Here is a 19,665-nt window from a genome sequence, read left to right on the forward strand (position 1 = left end):
GGCCGCCGCGTCGTGAACTTGTTCACACACGTACACGGAGCGGATACGCCGGTTGCGCACGTCAGTCAAAATTGACGACTGACGTAGCCCCTGAAAGCCGTTTCGGGAATTTTGCCTAGCAAAGAAGTATAGCGCCCTCAACGGTAGTGTTTAGTCAATCAAAGTGGTCCACAGCATACACCCCGCGCGGGCTGAATGAACGTAAATTTTAAACGACTCAGACGACAACGTTCGCTTGAATTTGACTCTTATGCTGGCTGATTTAGTTGAATACACACAATGCATGTCAAGTTCCGTTAAATTCTGATACCTTCACACTGAAGAAATGACTCGTATGTAGGGGGAAACTTCGATTCATTAAAAAAGTCACGGTCACCAAGACGAGGTTTTAATATACCTTCGGACAAAACTGATATGCTCTCTTCCAAATGTCAACACTATTTCTTACTGATGGAAAAGTCTGTTGTAAACCGTAGTTACATATTACTCCATAACTCCAACAAAAATATCATAGAATATGGATATGTCTACATTATTTTAATGCAGCTTAAACCAACCGTTTTCTTTGAAAAATTAAATGGCTTTGTGGAAAAATCTTGATTAAATGAAGTGAGAACAAATAACACGCAATACACATGCACTGCCGAACTGATACCAATAATAAACAGAATTCCAAGGATTCTGGATATGGCAGAGAAAAATATAGCGGAACTATCATATCATCAGGAACTAAGTTCAGATCTTTCTGAGACAGTAAGTGAACTCGGCTAGAACTTCATGGAAACATTCTAACTGGCTTCAACCTTTGTAAAGCGTTCTTGTTTTCTCTGCAATCTCATCAATGCCCTCTGATCTTGACCTCTGACCTTAAAAGGTATAGCCTTAAAGGACTACCTACAGTTAGAGGAAGTTAACAAATACTGCTATATACTGAAAATGGGGAATATTCTCTGAAAGGTTCACAAGCGAATACTTGGGGCCAAGGATGAATGGAAACAGTCACCCGTAATTAATAAGTCTAATTTCAAAACTTAAGGATTTTATTCTGAGATTCACAGTCTGATGGAGCTTTCAAAAGAAAATGATGATATTGCACTTATCACTGCACAATTGTAATCAAAAAGCCTTGAAAGCCAATCACTTATTGATGGATGACTGACAATACTATAGTAACTGATGATAACTATGCCAATTGGTGGGTTAATGTGAGTAATAATAACCCTTGATGTCATTTGTGAGGCAAAATGTGTAACAGTGGCTTACAGTACACAAAGTACTGTAGTTTCTCGAAAAGGCACATTGACAAGGACGGTTAGCGGCAATCCTGTTTCATTTCTACAATGCTCAAACTAATGTTATCCATTGGCACCCTTGGTGCGATTTCTTCAAAAAAGGTTGCAAATGGCACACAGAGGCAGAGAAGTTATCTGATTTAAGACAAGTAGATTCCCTGTTATTTTGCAAAGTTTCCCCACTTTACCAATGCTTGTGCAGCATTGGATGATTTGACAAACTTTAGAAAAATCAGTCTAAGGGTGAGAAATTACTGAACAATAAAATTAAAACTTTCAAGTATGTGGATCAATAAAGGGTTTAAACCTGTTGTTTGACATAAAATTAATGTCACAATAGCTGCCAGAACAGTCTTCAGACCAATGGCTTAGAACACATAAATTTTGACACAAGTCTTATACATGAAGCAAGTTTGCATTTACTGCAAAATTCCCATGTGATAGAGCTAATCAAACTTTTTGCCAATTCGCACCTGTCTGTGCCAAGACACAACACAATTTGTGACAGATCGGCCATTTGCTTTCAACCACAATATCTGGCCTTTACCAGAGCTGGCAATGTCAACTAATCCCTCTGCCTCTAGCTTTGGTCACCCTTCTCAGTCGGGCTTCCAACCTGATGTCTCTTGGACGGTGATCCTGAATTGGGGCTTGGTGGCTCATGCTGCGCCTTTGATCTGGTTGGGGATCCCACGACTTGGAACTCCTTGAGAGAGCGAGATCCCTCATAACCTTGGACAAGAAAAGAAAAAGAACAGAACAGATTTAGTGGGGAAAAAAAGGATTCCATCAGAACTTGGCTTTCTTGGATGGATGATTACAATGGTTGGATATTATTACAAAAAGAATGCCTTCTTTTACTCCACACTGCTTTGCAGTGTTGTAGTTGAGACTATCACAAGACCAGTCATGAGACCAGGCACATGTGACAGGGTGAACAATGGCAAAGGAATACTTTTGTTACAGTTCATTTGAATAGCTTGTGACTTGATTTCAGACTGGAGGTCTTGTGTTGGTCTATCACTCTATCTTGTGACGGTCTTAAGAGATTCAATTTTTGTGTTAACAACATATCACAACACAAATTGTGTACGTAAAATGCACACAATTTCCAATGGCTCATGTTGCAGTACAAGAGAATTCCTCTGCTCGGGACCAACCAAAAAGAGCTGCACGTACGTGACAAAAGTAAAATAAATGATGACCTATGTTTCTATTTCTCTTTCTATTTTTCTGTAAGAATTTTTGTGATGAACAAATTCCAAAGCTTAGTAGCGCTGTAATTTTCCGGGGCTGGGTGATAAACCAATTTTTATAATTCAATACAAAAACTCCATCAAGTAAAACTTCTGAGGAGCTAAAATGTGAACTTGATTTTGTCCCATCATACATTCCGAGGAGCTAAACAAACAAAAACCCACACTTGAAAACCAACAGTCTGACTTGGAAAGAGAGATCAAATGTAAAACATGCCAGTTGAGAACAGCAGAGTAATCTGATTTCGAGATGACAGGTGTTGTTTCAAGTGATGATCCCCACCACCAACATGAAGCAAGTACACACAAGTAGTATGGTAGATGACGCATGGATAGCCTGACTTTAACTTCAATTGTTTAGTTGATTATGTTGATTATTGTTTGACTGGAGTAATTTAAAGATGATGGATCTATACATGGTGGTGGGCTGAACTGTTAGCTGGCCATTTTTGTCTCTCAAAGTTTCTTGTGCAAATGGAAGGAAAGGCGGTTGACAGAAATTGGATACTATGGGGTGTTGAAATAATAGTTAAAAAGCTCAACTGAGGGTGTTACAGAATAAAGATTGGGGAGAATGTGAGGATTGGTGAAAGCGTTTCTATAACTATCATGAGCTAGAGATGGGATTTCAAATCTTGACATAACAAATGTAGCTGTTGTATATGTACCTGTGAAATGTAAACAATCTGCCCACACTCAGCTCCTAATAGATGGATGCAATTTTTTAGTGGATATATTTCTTGTGCTAAATGACATTACACCATACCTTTCACAAAACCAAACATTTTATGACATGAGAATTGGATGTTATGGACAACATGTCTGGTTGAAGATGATGCAGGTATGTAGAGATTTTTGACAATGTGAATGAGAATGGTAGTCGATTCCAAACTTACCTCATATCAAGGCTCATGAGCAGCCAAGCAACATAGAACAAGGAAACATTTTGAAAACTATTAAATACAGTCCACTTACTGAGGTCAACTCCATAATGAAGCAGCCAAAAAATATGGCCAAAGTGTTGCAGTATATATCAACCAAAAATAGAGGTACTAAATTGACTTTTTGGAATTTCTAGGCAAAATTAGTTTAGTTTGTCTTCACAGTTGGTGAAATATCTATTAACAATATTTATCCAATGCATACTACCAGCAGCGCTGTTCATTAGTTAAAAATCTCCCCAATAACGCCAATTTCATTATTTCAATTGAAAATACAAGTAACGAAAATCTGATTAAAAAGCTCACTTCAATCAGCTTTCTGATACCATGATATCCATAACCAGGCAGACAATCAAACTATATGATAAAGCTTTGAGAGTGAACTTATTTGAGCATGGACAACTTGCTTCCGGATTGTGCCCTTCAAAAGAAATACATAGGACAATGACATTTCTGCGTCTCTTGGAAGTATGGAAGAAACCTTTCCACCGTTTGTTTGATCTAAGCTCAAAATGACAGGTGCAAACGTATGCCCTTTTTCTAAGCGCTACACAAGAGACAGTGTTAATTTAACACTGTGTTTATTCACAGTGCTGGCGCAAGGAACCTGACAGTGTAAGGAAATGAGAACTAGGACAATTTGAGGAGAAAACAAAATGAGTAAGGAGTGTCACACACCTACATATTCCCATTAGCAATGCTCCTGGGAACAAGTACATCTTCTAGATTACATAACAGCACTCTTTATGCCAGTGGACATCATGCCATGCTGTATATGGATTATTCCAAATACAGCAGCCCACCAAGAGGTTGACATGGAGAGGCCATTTTCCAAGTTTATGGTCAACATAAAACATGGCTGACTTGCCATGATTTGCATTGAGTGAATGTCAGTAGAGAACATGAGGAGATTTTTGCTTAATCAGGGCATTCCTTGCCTCGCGGAAACCACCATCTTGATTAATAGATACCAATACTCAAACATGTATGAATCTTCATCCCAGAAAAACAAACATTGGGAACAACTGTAGAACTTTGTTGACTGTTTCCAAACAATGCGCGGCAAAAATGGCCTCTCCGTGGCAACCTCTTGGTGGCATGCTGCATTGTGAATCACCTGTATTCTGCAGATATGAAATTATTTTGTAACTTTGACCTCAACAATGACCTGAATTGTAGACTGACACACAGTTGATTTCTCCAACTGAGAGCAACACATTTTTGTCTCTTTGCTCTCCTGTTCTGTCTCTGCCTTTCATGGTGCAGTGGTCAAGTCTGTCGCAAGTCCTCAAATGTCCCTGATCTTCAATCACAAATCAGTCAGCCTCAAATCAAGAGAATTTATCCGACTGAACTGTGACAACAGCATTCTCGTGTCATTCCTCAAACCTGCTACCTGCAAATGGGCTTGTGAATGGACTTCTGACAGACCTGACCACGACCCTGGACATTAGTAAATCACACACAGTGCCATTTCAGTAACCTTGTAACTGTGGGATGTTGGAGTAGAGGTCCAAGGAGTTGGGATTAGCGAGAGCTCCACGTTGCTGGACGTTCTCTCCAGAGATAATCCTCCTCACAGCCACCTCAACCTTCTTACCGTTGATGGTGTACTGTTAAAAAAAAATCAAGCAATTTCTGATTAGTGGTACTTGAGCAAAAAATAGTCATTGAAGAGAATTGACTTTCACCGTTTGCGAGTGAGCCACGCCCCTTAGACAACCCTGCAGAATTTTCAAGCCAAGTTTTGTTTGTCTTAGCTTCTGTGCATCCCACATCCATTTTGTACATTAGGTACTTGGACAATATTTCACAAGCTGCACTGACTTGATTCTACTGCAATTAGGTCAATTTCAACCAAGGGCTGGGTGGCCAAGTTAAGGTTTGTATGAAATTCTTCTTTGTGGACTGGATTAGCATGTGCACCTGGAAGTCAAGGGCTAACGGCTGCAGAAAGCTTTTTGTAGACACAGGGGGTATAGTCTGCCATGTCATTTGGATATGGACTTAGCAGAGTCCTGGTGCAGTTTTTGAGGGGTCACAGGTTCAAATCCTTCTCCAGACAATTACTATGGACCTGCTTTGACTAGATCTCCTTCCATAGGTGAGTTTTACCAATAGCAAATCACTGATTAAGATCCAGATCCACGGGAAACAAACAGGCCCATAATTCAATCTTTTGTCAAAACTGCCAACTTGATCACTGAAGGCTGAAAACTCCCTTTCCATTTCCGATTAAAAAAAAACCTACTGGAATGTCCTTGGTCTCGAGAATGACTTCTGGGATGTGCCTGGCTGACAAGCCCGACCTGATGGCCACCTTGACCCGCTGAACCAGCTCCGGGCTGAAGTCGCGCCCGTCTGCCATTTTGAGAAACAGGACCACGCGCTCCTCGTTGTTGGTGCTGCGCTGGGGGACGCACAGGCTGTCCTGGATCTCCTTGAAGTCCTCCACTGGTCGGCAGAAATTTTTCAAGTCACAAATCTGACAGTAGTAGTCGTGTTCTAACCCAAGAATAGCCCTATACGTACTAATGTCAAATCAGTGTTTACAGCAGTGCATGGTGGGCCAGAAAGAAATCCTCGTATGCTACAAGTAGGAGAAATAGCGCATGTCAAGTCACATTTGATAACAAGAAAGTGAAAGTCGCAATCTTACTGTTTCCAGTGGCAGAGGATAATTTCCTTGAAAGATTCGAAAAATACCTTATAGAAAGAGATAATCGTGCTCACTTATGATAGCAGTGTATAAATTGATGACCCACATTCTAGCCAAACAATGCACTGCAGTAAAAGCTGTGGTATGTCATCAGTACATAGGGCTATTGCAAAGCACAAGGCTCTTCATGCAGAAACATTGCTCATCAGCTAAAGCGGCACTACCAGCCAATCTCCATGCATTGTACACCCCTTGAGACTGGTTGACTGCTTGCTTCAATCTACTGCTTAACAATTCCTCATCCGTCTCTTGTTTCACATTGAGAATGTTATTTACCCTATTTCCCCCTCGTTTAAATCAATTCTGGAATTTTTAAATTTTTTTTCTTTTCATCGAGTGAGTGCTTCATCTCAACATCAAGCTTTTTGTAAAAATTTGGTACATTAAATTCATGTGGTATCTCAATCCATTATAAACTCAAATCATGTGTACTAGATAAGAGGTTAACATGGAAAAAACCTAGCAAAGTCTAAAGAGGCAAACACTGTCTTCATCGATGACTCAATGACAAATGAAAATGACCCAAGGGTAGTTTTCTTACCCAGTTTGTAGATGTCTGCACTTCCAAACCTGACTCCATTTGGATTCAAGGTCCCATCACTGTACAGGGAACAAAAAGGTTAGAACAAAGACCCAGGAATCAATTATCCAAATGTCAGGAAAATATTGCATAGCTATGAAGAATTAATTATTATATTTGTTACTACAGTTGGTACTGGTATTGTTTAGCAGGGTTTTTGTATCCCCCTTGTAATACTCAGGTTGTGCACTGACACCATCTACAAGGTCTAATATGCATAAAGTCTCACAGGCTATGTGTTGTGTGACCTTCTATCTTCACCGCCTGCACATCCTTCATTAGTCTGTGCTGGTTGGTCCATTTTAGGACTCAAGACACTCCCAACTTTACCAGGCGCAACGGAGAGATACCAGCCCTGTGTGCCTCCAACATCTCTTTTTCCCCAATACGTCCGCTTCTGTTCACTGGAAAGGCTTAGGAAGAGATCCACCACCCCTGCCCCTCCTTAGACAAAGTTGCAGAATGTACTGCAAATGCTTTCCAGTGCTAAGGCTAGCATCAGTGACTTTCGGTTTGCAAAAGGCTACATCTTCTCCTGAGTTGGACTGATTGGAGGGTTGGAAAAAAGAGGGGTTTCCTACCTTCTCCCTTGCATTACGATGCCGCCTGTCTCCTGATTGATCAAGCAGAAATCACCGTGTGCCCACACACCTGCATTTAAAAAAATCCAACAGAAATGTACAAAAAAATCTCTCTGCAGTTTACATAAATAAACTACATTTTATCAAGATCAGCAATCTGATTTCACTGAAAATAAAACTGATCAGGGCCCAGTTTTTGTGAGTTTTTTTGCAAAGTTTAAGTGGAAATTCTTCCCTCTAAATTTTAGGGGAAAACAACATATTTTATGGGAGGAGAGTGATGTCTGACTTGAAGATTGTAGGAAATTGGTGAAGATTGTCTGTGCTAATGAAGAAGTGTGCTAGCTGAGAATGGTGATAATAAATGCCTTGATTAAAGCAAGACTTAACACAGGGCCCAGGGCTCACAACACCACCTCAGTCATAATTTTCCATACAAATCTGTGCATGAAAGTAAACATTTCAGATGGAAATGGCGTGCCCGCACAGCCAACTTCTCACATGCTCACAAGATGTGTCTATGTTAAGACTTTCTCACCTGGGTATTTACAGAAGTACGCCTTCTTGTACTTGACCCCATCTTGGTCATTCCAGAAGTGCGTTGGCATGCAGGGAAACGGTTGGAGACAGACCAGCTCCCCACTTTCGTTGTAAACTGCTTTGCCTGAATTAGACACAAGACAAAACTTGATATTTCTTTGATAGTCCAAAACAACAAGTTTGAATTTTCTTTGGTCTTTCATTGGGGTTCCCATGGACATCTGAAAACCAAATTCATGACTTTCCCTGACTTTCCAATACTAAATTCTAACTTTGCCCAACCTTTGTCATTCCAGCACTCAATGGCCATGCCCAGGTTGCGGCTCTGCAGCTCCCCTCTGTACACTGGCAGGGTGGGGTTCTGACCGGCAAAGCAGGAGACAATGTCGGTGCCACCTGGGAGAGGAACAGAAAAGAAAGAATTCACTGACGTCTTGACGTCAAGGCAATAAGGCTTCTAATATCAAAAAGCAAGAACACTTGAAAGCACAAATGTGGCATGTGATGTTCAACTATGGCAGTGTTCAATGATTTGGCAAAATCAGCAAATATCAGTAAGTTTTAAGCACATTTGTCAAGAACTGCTGTTATTCACATTAAATTCAACCGACTCTGATGGAACAAGGAATAATCAAAGATTATTTTTAATATAATCACATCACTGGTTATCAATAGTTGCACATATTAAAATGTACTACAGGGAGCCAGGACAATGGGTTGCCATAGTGACATCTGACTACAGTTCCAAGTACAGAGGTTTTCCTTCTATATTTGGGTGCAGGTGCAAGATATGTTGTTACCACTTCTTTCAAGAGCAGATGGCATGTCTCTTTCCACCCTTTTCTCCAGCTTTTTCTGGTCTGCAATTATGTCATCCCGTGAGCGATTGCCTAGAACGGGCTCGTCCCTAGCTTACCACCATACCTGTGATTGATCCCAGCAAGACGTCCCCCTTGATCTTGGAGTAGACGTAGTCATACAAGCTTGGAGTCAGTGGCGAGCCAGTGGAAAGGATGGTGTGGAGGGAGGTCAGCCTGTGTGTACTGGCTGAGGAGGGATTATGACACAAGACAAAAACTATACAATAAAAAGAAACCTTCAGATGCCAATCCAGTGGCATGGGACTGCATTGTAAGTCACTCCTGCTTAATACACATTTCAGTCTACTTGTATACCCCCCCGGTGCTCAGTGTTAGGAGAAAAATGCTGCAACTTTCAATTACCAAGGGAATCTCTACCTAAACTTAACCTTTAACTGATGAAAGTCATATATTGTGAATTGAGGCGGAGTGGCTATTACATTAAAGGCCGGTTCATGCTAGCTGTGAAAGCATAGACCAATGTGAAACTGTGACGTCCTTTCAAATGTTTGCACTGCGAATTTGCAAAAATTCAGCATATTTCAACTCAGGAGAATCTTGCTGCAAATGTCTGGTGGTGTTCAAAGTCGCCGCGCTTTCACGTGAAGAGCGAACCGGCCTTAAATCTGACCTGGGTGGACATCCTTCTCATTCAACACCGACAGCCACTTGGCACCAGTCCCGAGAATGCTGATTCTGAAAATTAAAATCAGTGAACCAAAAAAAAAAACAATTAAACTCAAGTACATGTTTTGATGTGTGACCACAAGAATGATCTACACCAAACTTCATTCAATGAAGTGTGTCTGAATGCTATGGTGGTGGCTTTAATAACATGTGTATGTCTACTTGCTAGCCACTGGCTAGACCACTTCCCATAGACACCTGTGTAAATTTTAGCCATAACCGGTTGATTTGGACATGGCCATGTCTTGTTTCCACCAGGCTCTCTCATGACTTATGCACAGTTGGTGAGAATGATGTAATGTTGGAAAACCCGTCGGATGTCGCCAAACTGCTTCTGGAGATAATGCCACAATAGTCCCTCAGTTTTTTGACAATTTTGAGTTTTTCTTATCAACTTGAATTTTCAATGTGTTGGTCCGTCAATTTTGAGTAGTCTTTAAACTCTTTAAGCCCGAGAGCATAACTCAAGTTGTAGACAGCCTTGAATCGTGTATTAAACAGTTTTAAAAATAACACAGCTCCCTTGTAATTTTCATGGATATAAGGAAAAAACCCTTTTTTGGTTAGAAATTTGGTATTAAGGATCTCTCTGAAAACTGACCCCTGAATGGGGAGGGGGGTTGAAGGCTTGAGAGAGAATATATAGTTAACCTTTTGTAATAATCAGTGCATGTCTGCTAAGTACAAGAAATTAACACTAGAAGGTAACTCACTCCAACTGGTCGACCAGATCCCAGAGCACATTGGCAGACGGCACCAGAGGTGAGCCGTCGTACAGCACCACTCCGCTACCCACGGCCAGGGCAGACACTAACCAATTCCACATCATCCAACCTGTCTGTTGTGAAAGAGACAATGGAGGTCGGAGGTCAAAAGTCGGTGGCCAAAATAAAAGCCATACATTTTTTTTTAAATGCCATCACCTGAAAGACACCAGACACCCTCCCCATCCCAGAACGTAAAGGCAACTAGGAAGGAAGAAAAAATCTGGTGATCCAATGAAAAGTTGTATTGAAAACCATTTCCATACAATAATATATTCCTGTCCCTAATAATCAACTTCAAACTGGAATGGACTATTATAACAGCTTCACATGAGAATTAGCATAAGAGTGTTACTTTTACTTAAAATGAATTAAAATTTCAGTTTTAAAACAAAAAACCACCTCTTAAAAAAACAAGCATATTTTTACAAGTACAACTAAACCTCTACTTACAGTGGTGTAGTAAATGATGTTGTCCTTTCTTGTCATGTTGCCATGGAGAATGTGCTCTTTTAGATGCTGTATGAGTGTTCCCTGACAACAGTAAAATAAGACCGAGTTATTTTGATTTTTGCTTGATATGGCAGACTCAGGAGCATTGTTTATATAATATTGTCAAAACTAACTTATTTGAAAATATGAAAGCACTTGTGTTTAATTCCAGTTATCATTTTATATTGTTAAGTATTCATCAGTATATTAAGAATTGTTTATTATTTTTTTACCCCAGCAGAGTGGACCATACACTTTGGCGCACCAGTCGTTCCGGATGAATACATGATGTACAGGGGGTGATTGAAGGGCAGCTGTTCGAATTCCAGAGGGGGTGTGATGCCATCAGCTGATTGGCCTGATGCCAGGAACTCTGAGAGGAATATGCTGCGCGTTGAGGAAAGGAAATTTGGTCAACATCAACATGTTTGATAACGTCAATCGTGCTTACCCATAGTGTCATCATACCCGGGTAGGTTTAGAGGTGCACGCGCAAAATGTGGAACAAATGAATGATCTTGGCTTGTTCAAACAGGACCTCGTCATTATTACCTGTTTGGAATGTTGGAGATGTCGATTTCGGACTCTTGCTTCACGTAGGGAATGACCACCACCTTCTCCAGCTCCGGCAGTCCCATGACCACCTGCTGGAGTTTCTTGTCGTGGGGGTGCGTCCTGCCATTGTAGATAACCGCCTCCACCGAGAAGATGAGCTTGGGCTGGATCTGCTTGAAGCGGTCCAGGACGCCCTGAGGTAAAGATGGAGGAAGAGGTGGGGCTATGAAACCACTGTTGTACAATGTAGTTGACAGTGTTGGAGTTGAGTCTGGTCACGAGTCCTTTCATGTGGCCACTCTTAAGTAACAGAGTGGACAATGACAAAGGAATGCTTTTATCACAGTTCATTTGAATAGCACGTAAAGACTGATTGATTTGTGATGGACTTGCCGGGACTTGTGATGGACTCGACGACAACACTGGTAGTTGACATCTTTATGAGTTCATCACAAGACATCCAATTTTGAGTCAAATTCATGAGCTACTCAAATGAACTTTGATTGAGAAATTCCTTTGTCCCCACTTAGCCTGTTCACCGGACTTACCAAAGGACTTGACTTAACTCGTTATGAACTCAATTAGAACAATATCTAGCAATAATATTTCATCTTGAAAAGTTTCATATCAATAACAGTATAATTTTACAGTAATATCAAGAATGATAGGGTATATTGAATACCATGACGCCAAAGTCTGGTGATGTCGAGCTCCAGACAGCGCCGATGCTGGCCGCAGCTAGCATCGCTTCTATGGCGAGGGCACAATTAGGAATGTAACCTGCAAAGTGAAAAAAAAGGAGGATTTGAGTAAAATATCAAAAGGTGCAGTCTGGGTGAATCTGCTGAGCTGCTATCGGTTTTCTTGTAAGGGTCTGCCAAAGTTTTAACTTTGGACCACAGAAGTCTTGCTGGAAGTAGAACTATAAAAGTGAATTCCTGGAATGTGCTTCTGGTCTTTCTACTTGACTTGCTACAGATTTGCTATATCCCCAACTTGAGTGTTAAGAGCCTGTGGGGAAAATTCTGTGGGAAAGTTACCGGTACATTGATGCAAGTTTGTACCTTGTCTGTCTCTGTGGCCAAGTTTTGAAATGCCACCAGTGCACCATGAAGTCGGTATTTCTAAAAATATGGATGACCATGTGATATCCTCGAATTGTAAGGTTACACTAGGAATATAATTTAAGGCTATATAGTACACTGTAATCATGTTAAAGGACCGGAATCAATTCTAGATACAACTCTCAATTGCTAGCCTGTTTCAAGTAACCTTGTAATTATCGGTATGAAATGACAGAGAATACTTCTATTCCACTGACATGGGATGCCAGACCATCACGGGTTGCTTCCAAGCCAACACTAGTGCCCGTTTGAAGGGGGGGTGTGAAGTGGCTTGCCCATGGCCACATCCTATGGCCAGTGGCTGGATTCGAACACTTTCCTTACGAGTCACAAACCTTAATCACACAAGGCCACGACCTCAATGGACTGAGGTTAAGTAGAAAAGAGAAAAAAGCCGTTCTAAGCTGCATCTGGGATATTTGGAATAGGCTCAAAATGTACACATACATACCAACCACTCTGTCGCCTGCCTTGATTCCCATGTTCTGCATGGCTGAGGCCAAGACAGCCACTCGGTCCTTGAGTTGATTGTAGGTGATGCGTTCAACACTGTCTTTACCTTCCGCTGCAATGAACAAACAGAAAGCTGAACAACTCAGTTTTAAAAGACTACCTTTTGTCTTCCAGTCTGACTAAACTGTAACTTCTGTATCAAGTCCGAGGAATTTTTTTAATAATTAGGTATAAAGATTATAAATGTTCAATGTAAAAAAGTCACATGGCAGGACATTTTTATCCCATGGTTCAAATTTTGAGAAAAAAAATCACTAATCACCAGTGAAGTGGATCATAAAATCCACTGAACTGAAATAAACTTTTCAAGAAAACAGCTCAGCTGTTTTCGATATGCAGACAAAAATCCAGCCACGTTTCATTCCCAATGTCCCCCCCCCAGCAGAAAGTATGCTGCTGGGTTCTGTACAAAGTGTATAGCACAAATGTCATGCAACAGTGATGCTGGACAAAAGATATCACCGTTGCGTAACCATGGTGATTTGCCAACAGCAAACTGATGTAACGGCAGTAAAAGACCATACTTACATGTACATGACTTATGGACTTGTCAAGTATTTAATTTTACAACATTTTACAAGACTGACACCAAATTGACAGGGCACAGCCTAGAGTCTGATGCTTTTTTTTAAAATACGGTGTCAATATCAAAGTCCCGCCTTTTAAGAAAGATTAATGTAATGCATGGAAGACCAACAAGTTAAGCCCTCTAACTTTAAAGGTACAGTCCATCATTTGGACCTTTGTGGCTTTCTTTCACTGTCTTCTTCAAAATAACAGCTTGCCAGAAAGAACTATTTCACAGGGAGTTGAGTCCCAATGCCCAGATCATCTTCAACCCAAGTATGCTTTTCAGCAATAATTTTTTGTCCCTTGCTTTTTGGTTTACTGCTAGTGATACACTGAACATGTACATTTAATGCCCACTCGGTATATGTATTTTCAGGTCTCCTCAGCCTGTTTGCAGGTCTGTCAACAAACAGAAGGAATCAAGCTTTCCAGTTTTTACAATTGTTTCGAGACAAAGCAATACGCAGTTAAAAAGCACTGAAAAACTGATAAGTGACTTCTACTAGCATTCTGTGAGTTACATACATGTACTGTTATGTTGCACTTCATTATATGCATTTACAATCACATGTACATATATTCCCCATCCAAACTTTGGTCAATATGCAGGGTGGTGAATACTACACCACTGTACTGTTTCACTCACTCATGGTATTGCGTGCTGTCAGGCATAATTGTATTGATCACAGCCACTGTTAAAACAAGCTTTTTGTGTTATCCATGCAATGGACAACTAGAGCTGTGGAGAGGTTTCCAGATTTCTGATTCAAAAATGGTCAGTGCATTCAAGTGTTGATACAAAATGCTAGCATATATTAATGCAAGCAAGCTCAAATTATGTGCATGCATCTCTCACTATAACTTATCTTGATGATGAGGATGCAAGCGGTGTTAAGTTCTGCATCTACATTCAACTTTCCCAATGTAATAATTCTCTTTTGTTTCATAAGTTTAAAGTACACATACCTAAAGTGCAACATGCATTTGTTTTTGTTTTATTTTGTTCTTGTTTTTATTTGTGTTGACTTGTTTGTTTTGTGTTCTGAATACTGATAGCAATGTAGGTCATTACTATTTTTACCTGCTTCGTAGAGGGCCACTCTGTCGTCCGTGTGGCGAAGCAGATTCTCGGCAAAGTTGAGCCTGCTCCCGGCAAACCACTCTGGGATGTCCAAAATGATCTTGTCTTTATCCACCACCTGAAGGCAATGTAATAGAAAGCAAATAGTCTCGATGTCAGTTACAATGAACGTGGAAACAAAAGGCTACAAAATGTTGAGGGGATCGCAACTCCAAAATTTCAAATCTCTCTTTCAGGTGAATGGATTTTTATACTTTGGGTGAAAATGCCAAATGGGGATTAGAAGTGAATTTAAACATTACTGAACATTCCAAAATGAAATAATAAAAAAAACCTTTATATCAAATGGCAGGGTCGGGGGAATTCCAATATATGATCAATTTTATGAATAAACCATGTGAATGTTTGCTTGAGTGTCAAAGAACTGGCTCTAAACTTCCACAGTAAAGCTGCTCATCCAACAATAACATTTGGCTTTTTTTCCGTAAAAAGAAGTTAAAACCTTGTAAAAGTTCTTCCAAATAAATCTGGGTTTTTCTTTTTAATGAGCTTTAATTAAACTTTCGTTTATCTGTACCTTATCATAACTTTTTGAATGGATGATGTCAACGAATTTCCAACAAGCTTCCCAGAAATCGGCATAATTCTCAGTTGACCACCTCCACAATTCATCATAAGTCTCTGAGAATGACAAAAGGGCAATGAAATATTTTAAATAAATACATAATGCAAAGAAGGTCAAATGTGGATTTTGCTCCCTACTCTGTGAGGAATGACTCCCTTGTTTTGAAATGTTGAAGAAAAATCCCCATTGAATTGAACCTCCATCTTTCAAATCGTAAATTAATTCCTTGAAGATGGAACCTTGAATTGGTCATTCTTGTGTCAAATGGTATCAAAAACATCCAAATTTATAATCCTATAACTCTCAAATCCTTGATAATTTTTCAGCCTTTGAGGATTTTGTTGAACTGAAGAAGGAACATAAAATTCAAGCCACTATCAGGAGTATTTTGCATGGTACTTGTCGACTAATGCTTTAAAAATAAAACAAAGAATGCCATATGAATGGTGTTGGATTCCTGCCTCAAGGAGAATGTTGGAGTATTTCACTTTCTAAATCTTTCAAAATGTTTGTGAGGTTTCAGTCACGGCACACCTGAAATTCAAAGTGATTGTCATTAGGCCAAACAAAAAATTAGTTGTGTTTCCTATTACAATGACAAACAAATTAGGGTGGCTGGTTGGGTAATATATTTTTTGACTCTAAATTTTTATAGCCCAAAAAATTAGGGTCGGATGATGGTCTGTATTTTTTTGGGGGGGGGGTGTATTTGTAAAAGGTACTAAGTCAGTGTCAGATTAATACTGCACATGTGCACGTCAAAATTACATATCAGCACTGTGATTCGTTTTATTTGTTTTTTTATTTAAACCATCTTTATTGAGGATAACCCATCCAGCAGGAGCTGATCGTTTGGAGCCCCCATTAAAAAAGAGAAAAGAAATAAAAAAAGGAGATCTTTATGTAACCTGTCTAAAAAGTGAGGCTGACTTAGGGGGCTTTTAACACACGTTAAGTTGGGAATTGAACCCCCCCCACCCCAGACAGTTTGTATTGTGTGAGGTCGTGTAATACTTCACTGCACAAGAGACCAGTATTTGTAGAATGCAAAGCTGTATAAATTTACATCTCATGTTAATATGCTATGGTCAAATAAATGTGAGTTTCTCACTCCCGTAACACAGCCAGTTTGTTTCATTTTTACAATTCTGATAGTAACTGTACTGGGTAAATTTATATGAAACAAATATGGCAAAATACCTCAGTAACAGTCAGTTGAATACTTCAATTTTTTTTTTCATTTGCCAGTTGGAACCGTGTTCATGAAAGACTCGATTTCTGAAAGACTTTAATTGAAAGACGTTTGACCTGATTGAGTAGTAAAGCAGCTGGTTGTTGAAATACAAACACACAGCTATTTTTGGGTTTCGCCTTAATATGTTCCTTAAGCTGAATGCCCTATGGCTGTAAAGCTGTGACTTGGCCAACCTTCTCTGGAAAGCATTTATTGAAATTTCTTTTGCAGAGAATATTACTACCCAAGGTACACAGAGGGGGGGATGCACATGTAAAAAAGGCCATCAGCATGTAAGGATTGATTTTCTCACATGGTAGGGATCCCACACCAGATTTCCGGAATGGTACATTGAGAAAGTGCTGGTATCTTCATTGCACAGTATGCATACCAGCTCCTCAAGTGCACGCAGATTTATGGGCGGAAGCCCTCTTTTACAACAAATATACGTGTAACAAATCGGATCTTTTCAAAATTTTAAATGATGAAGCCAAATACATGTATTCACTTTAACCCTAACAGTGTGCTTGTATGAAATCTCATCTTAACTGTCACAGTAAGAAGCTACAAATAATAACAGCATACATGTACATGTGTGAGCACATCATGTAATGTATGACTGCAGGGACTGAATCTCTCAAGAGAAACATTCTTTTACCTCTGCACCGTTTTAAGGACTTTTTAAAACCTCCTCTGTTCTGCACTTCATTCAAGATGTATGTACATGTAAAATGTATTATCAATTGAAAGCTTTACTTGAAATTAATTGTTCCAAAAATAATAAAATTTTAATTGATCTTCACATGTTCCATAATTAGAACGGACTAGAATCTCCTCGATTAAGCGGAATGAAAATGAAAGCCAAATTATTTTGAGAGAGCAAAAATCAATAAAACCATGCACATCTGCTTCCCGTTTGTGACATACACAAACGCAACACTCAACACCAATCAATGTACATGTTAAGTACTGTACTCGTAGGTTGAATATTGACAGCTGCATTTCAGTACAGGGTGTTCTGGGTTTTTAAGCAATATGCAGAATCAAATGGAGACCTCATTTATAATTATCCGGGGTGTACAGTGCTTATAGTCATTCTTTAACAATAGAAAATAAGTTGATAATGTTTACGGCCTTCAGTTTTTATCAGTGCATAGAAACATACACAATTTAAAAAAGTAAGATTTACACATTTTTTTAGCATTCTTGGAAAAAAAAATGGATTTATGTACTGAAAACAATTCATTTTCCTCTGCTGCAATTTACAACGAGCAAAGTATTAACTTGAACCTCCCTTGGGTTTGTTACAAATATTAAAAAAAGGAAAAATTGTGGACTGTTAGTACTCAATAGGAAAGTCCCCCAAACCCTCTCGGCAGTCAGTTTTTGCCGTTGGTGCACTTTTAACCCCCTCCCCAATCCTGAAGTAACGTGCAGCACACACGGCCTCAATCCACTAAATGGTTCAGGCGACCTGGTTGACTAATGGAAGACTTGGAAGGTTAGGTTTAAACATACGTGTGCTGATGAATAAATGCATAAATTTATAGATGAGTAACTCCTTAGGCTGGGTCATCTTCAGGTCATTTCAGCATGGACTGCCATTTGGCGCACCGATGCAGAGATTTTTTTTACGATAAACATTAACTTAGAAAGATCCGAAATAATTTTTTGTAAATGTTTCCTTTGATAACAAAATGAAAGGTATAACTACTTGTACACTGCCAAACACAAATATTAAATGCACTAAACTCTTCTGCTTCAGTCTGTGAAACTAACTTGAGAAACAATAAACCACTGCCAAAGTAAAAAAAAAAACATTTAGACACATTTATATACAAGATAAAAATAAGTAATCACAATCTATCACAATAATTCAACTACATGTAATTGTTAGCTGGAGAAATACAGAATGAAATTAACAAGTTAGTTTTACTTTTTGACCAACATGATTTAATTACATGGTTTAATTCAATACAATATCATTTACACCATCCCAGTGCCTATATGTACCTTAGAATTTGCAAAATGCATTTCACTGTGCAAGACTTAATTTAACAAATTAAAGACTGAATATCTTGACTATATTCCTATAGCCAGATGCAAAACTGTCAATCCAAACAACAAAAATTATAATGGGCAACTTACTCTGACTTGAAACTTATCAAGGGCAAGTTTGAAGTTAAGCAAAATCAAAGGTCAAAATTTTTCTTTTCCAAAAGTCAACAAAAATGCATTATTTTTGGAACTAGAGGCAAACTTGCTCCAACAAATGTTTTCCATTCCAAAACAAATCCAAAACTTCCTGCATGACTTCACAAGTGTTTATCCACCATTCAAATTAAGGGAAAATATCATCTTTTCTCAGCTATAAAACCTGCAATTAGCGAAAAGAGGATGATTATCGTGATACACAGTATACACAGACGACTTGAACAAGTCTATAATGTCAATAAACTAAAAGAGGCAAACTTGTGGGTGTGTCACGCAGTTCTCTCTTTTGATTGGCTTACCAATCCACGGTTCAGCAACCCACATAAATAAATCATCAGTCACCCCATGGGTGGCGTGATTTCCCGTCCCCCTGCGCTATAAAAAGACCCGAAGGAGAAATTTTATGGAAGGGTTCATGATTTCAATTAAGGAACAATTAAAAGTAAAAGTCTGGAAACTGTTTGAAATGAAGCTTTGGGGAAAAACAAACAAGGAAAATTAAAGACAGTCGTTTTCTCTGCTAATAAAAAAGTTCGAACCATGACCCACATGCTGATACGACCCACCATAGAGCATGGACCCACTCACCCAGGTTCAACTTGTAATTTCGATTCACGTCTTCTCGAAATGCATCCATGTTTGTCTGCTTCTTCCGATCAGGCGTCCACATTACTTTGGCTTTGTCGTGGTTCTGCCTGTCCATTGTCTTACAAGCTGTCAGAATTTGACCAGTAGGAAAAGATTTATGATGCGAGATGCAGACAACCGAGCGTTCACGTTTCGCCCCGCGCCCGTCGATTGCGCGTGTATATATCTGTATTTGTCTTGTGCCATGCGTCAGGCCTCCCGCGCCCGGGCGCCCGGGTCAACGCTTGCTGCATGTGTGATTCTACCTCCATGATAAAAGCCAGCAGTCCAGGTACTGCACCCGACAATGTGTAGAAGCTGAACCTTTCGCTATGTGAAATAAGGAGGGTATCAGACTGCGAGTAATACTGTAGTACATGGATTCTACATTGTTTGGTTGCTAGTAGAAA

General features: G+C 39.6%; 1 protein-coding gene across 2 annotated transcripts; it reads right to left on the bottom strand.

The window, feature by feature from the left end:
• Positions 1 to 353: 353 nt before the first annotated feature.
• Positions 354 to 19,460, bottom strand: aacs (acetoacetyl-CoA synthetase). 2 transcript variants are annotated; one of them, XM_022237629.2, is made up of 18 exons: positions 19,217 to 19,460; positions 15,133 to 15,236; positions 14,556 to 14,673; positions 12,843 to 12,956; positions 11,950 to 12,047; positions 11,265 to 11,461; positions 10,946 to 11,099; positions 10,674 to 10,754; positions 10,170 to 10,294; positions 9,401 to 9,465; positions 8,834 to 8,956; positions 8,192 to 8,305; positions 7,908 to 8,033; positions 7,370 to 7,439; positions 6,750 to 6,808; positions 5,741 to 5,943; positions 4,973 to 5,102; positions 354 to 2,024 (listed from the first exon to the last, which is right to left on the bottom strand). In XM_022237629.2, exons 1-18 carry the CDS (start codon positions 19,329 to 19,331, stop codon positions 1,873 to 1,875), a joined length of 2,148 nt encoding a protein of 715 aa, XP_022093321.1. In that variant the 5' UTR covers positions 19,332 to 19,460; the 3' UTR covers positions 354 to 1,872. The 2 variants fall into 2 exon arrangements, with proteins under 2 accessions (XP_022093321.1, XP_086997638.1); XM_087141512.1 differs by having other exon boundaries at positions 1,886 to 2,024; positions 3,445 to 5,102; positions 19,217 to 19,459.
• Positions 19,461 to 19,665: the final 205 nt, after the last annotated feature.

Source organism: Acanthaster planci, linkage group LG09 (assembly GCF_054643075.1).
Source record: "Acanthaster planci isolate LZ-2023a linkage group LG09, COTS_SCS, whole genome shotgun sequence".
NCBI classification, from domain to species: Eukaryota; Metazoa; Echinodermata; class Asteroidea; order Valvatida; family Acanthasteridae; genus Acanthaster; species Acanthaster planci.

Bases quoted from the DNA above. Each gene is read 5' to 3' on its own strand.
- aacs (XM_022237629.2), bottom strand. From the start codon at position 19,331: ATGGACAGGCAGAACCACGACAAAGCCAAAGTAATGTGGACGCCTGAT. The intron at 12,957-14,555 runs GTAAAAATAGTA...TGTTCATTGCAG, and splicing joins AGTGGCCCTCTACGAAGCAG to CGGAAGGTAAAGACAGTGTT. The intron at 5,103-5,740 runs GTAGGTTTTTTT...TTTTTTTAACAG, and splicing joins TCGAGACCAAGGACATTCCA to TACACCATCAACGGTAAGAA.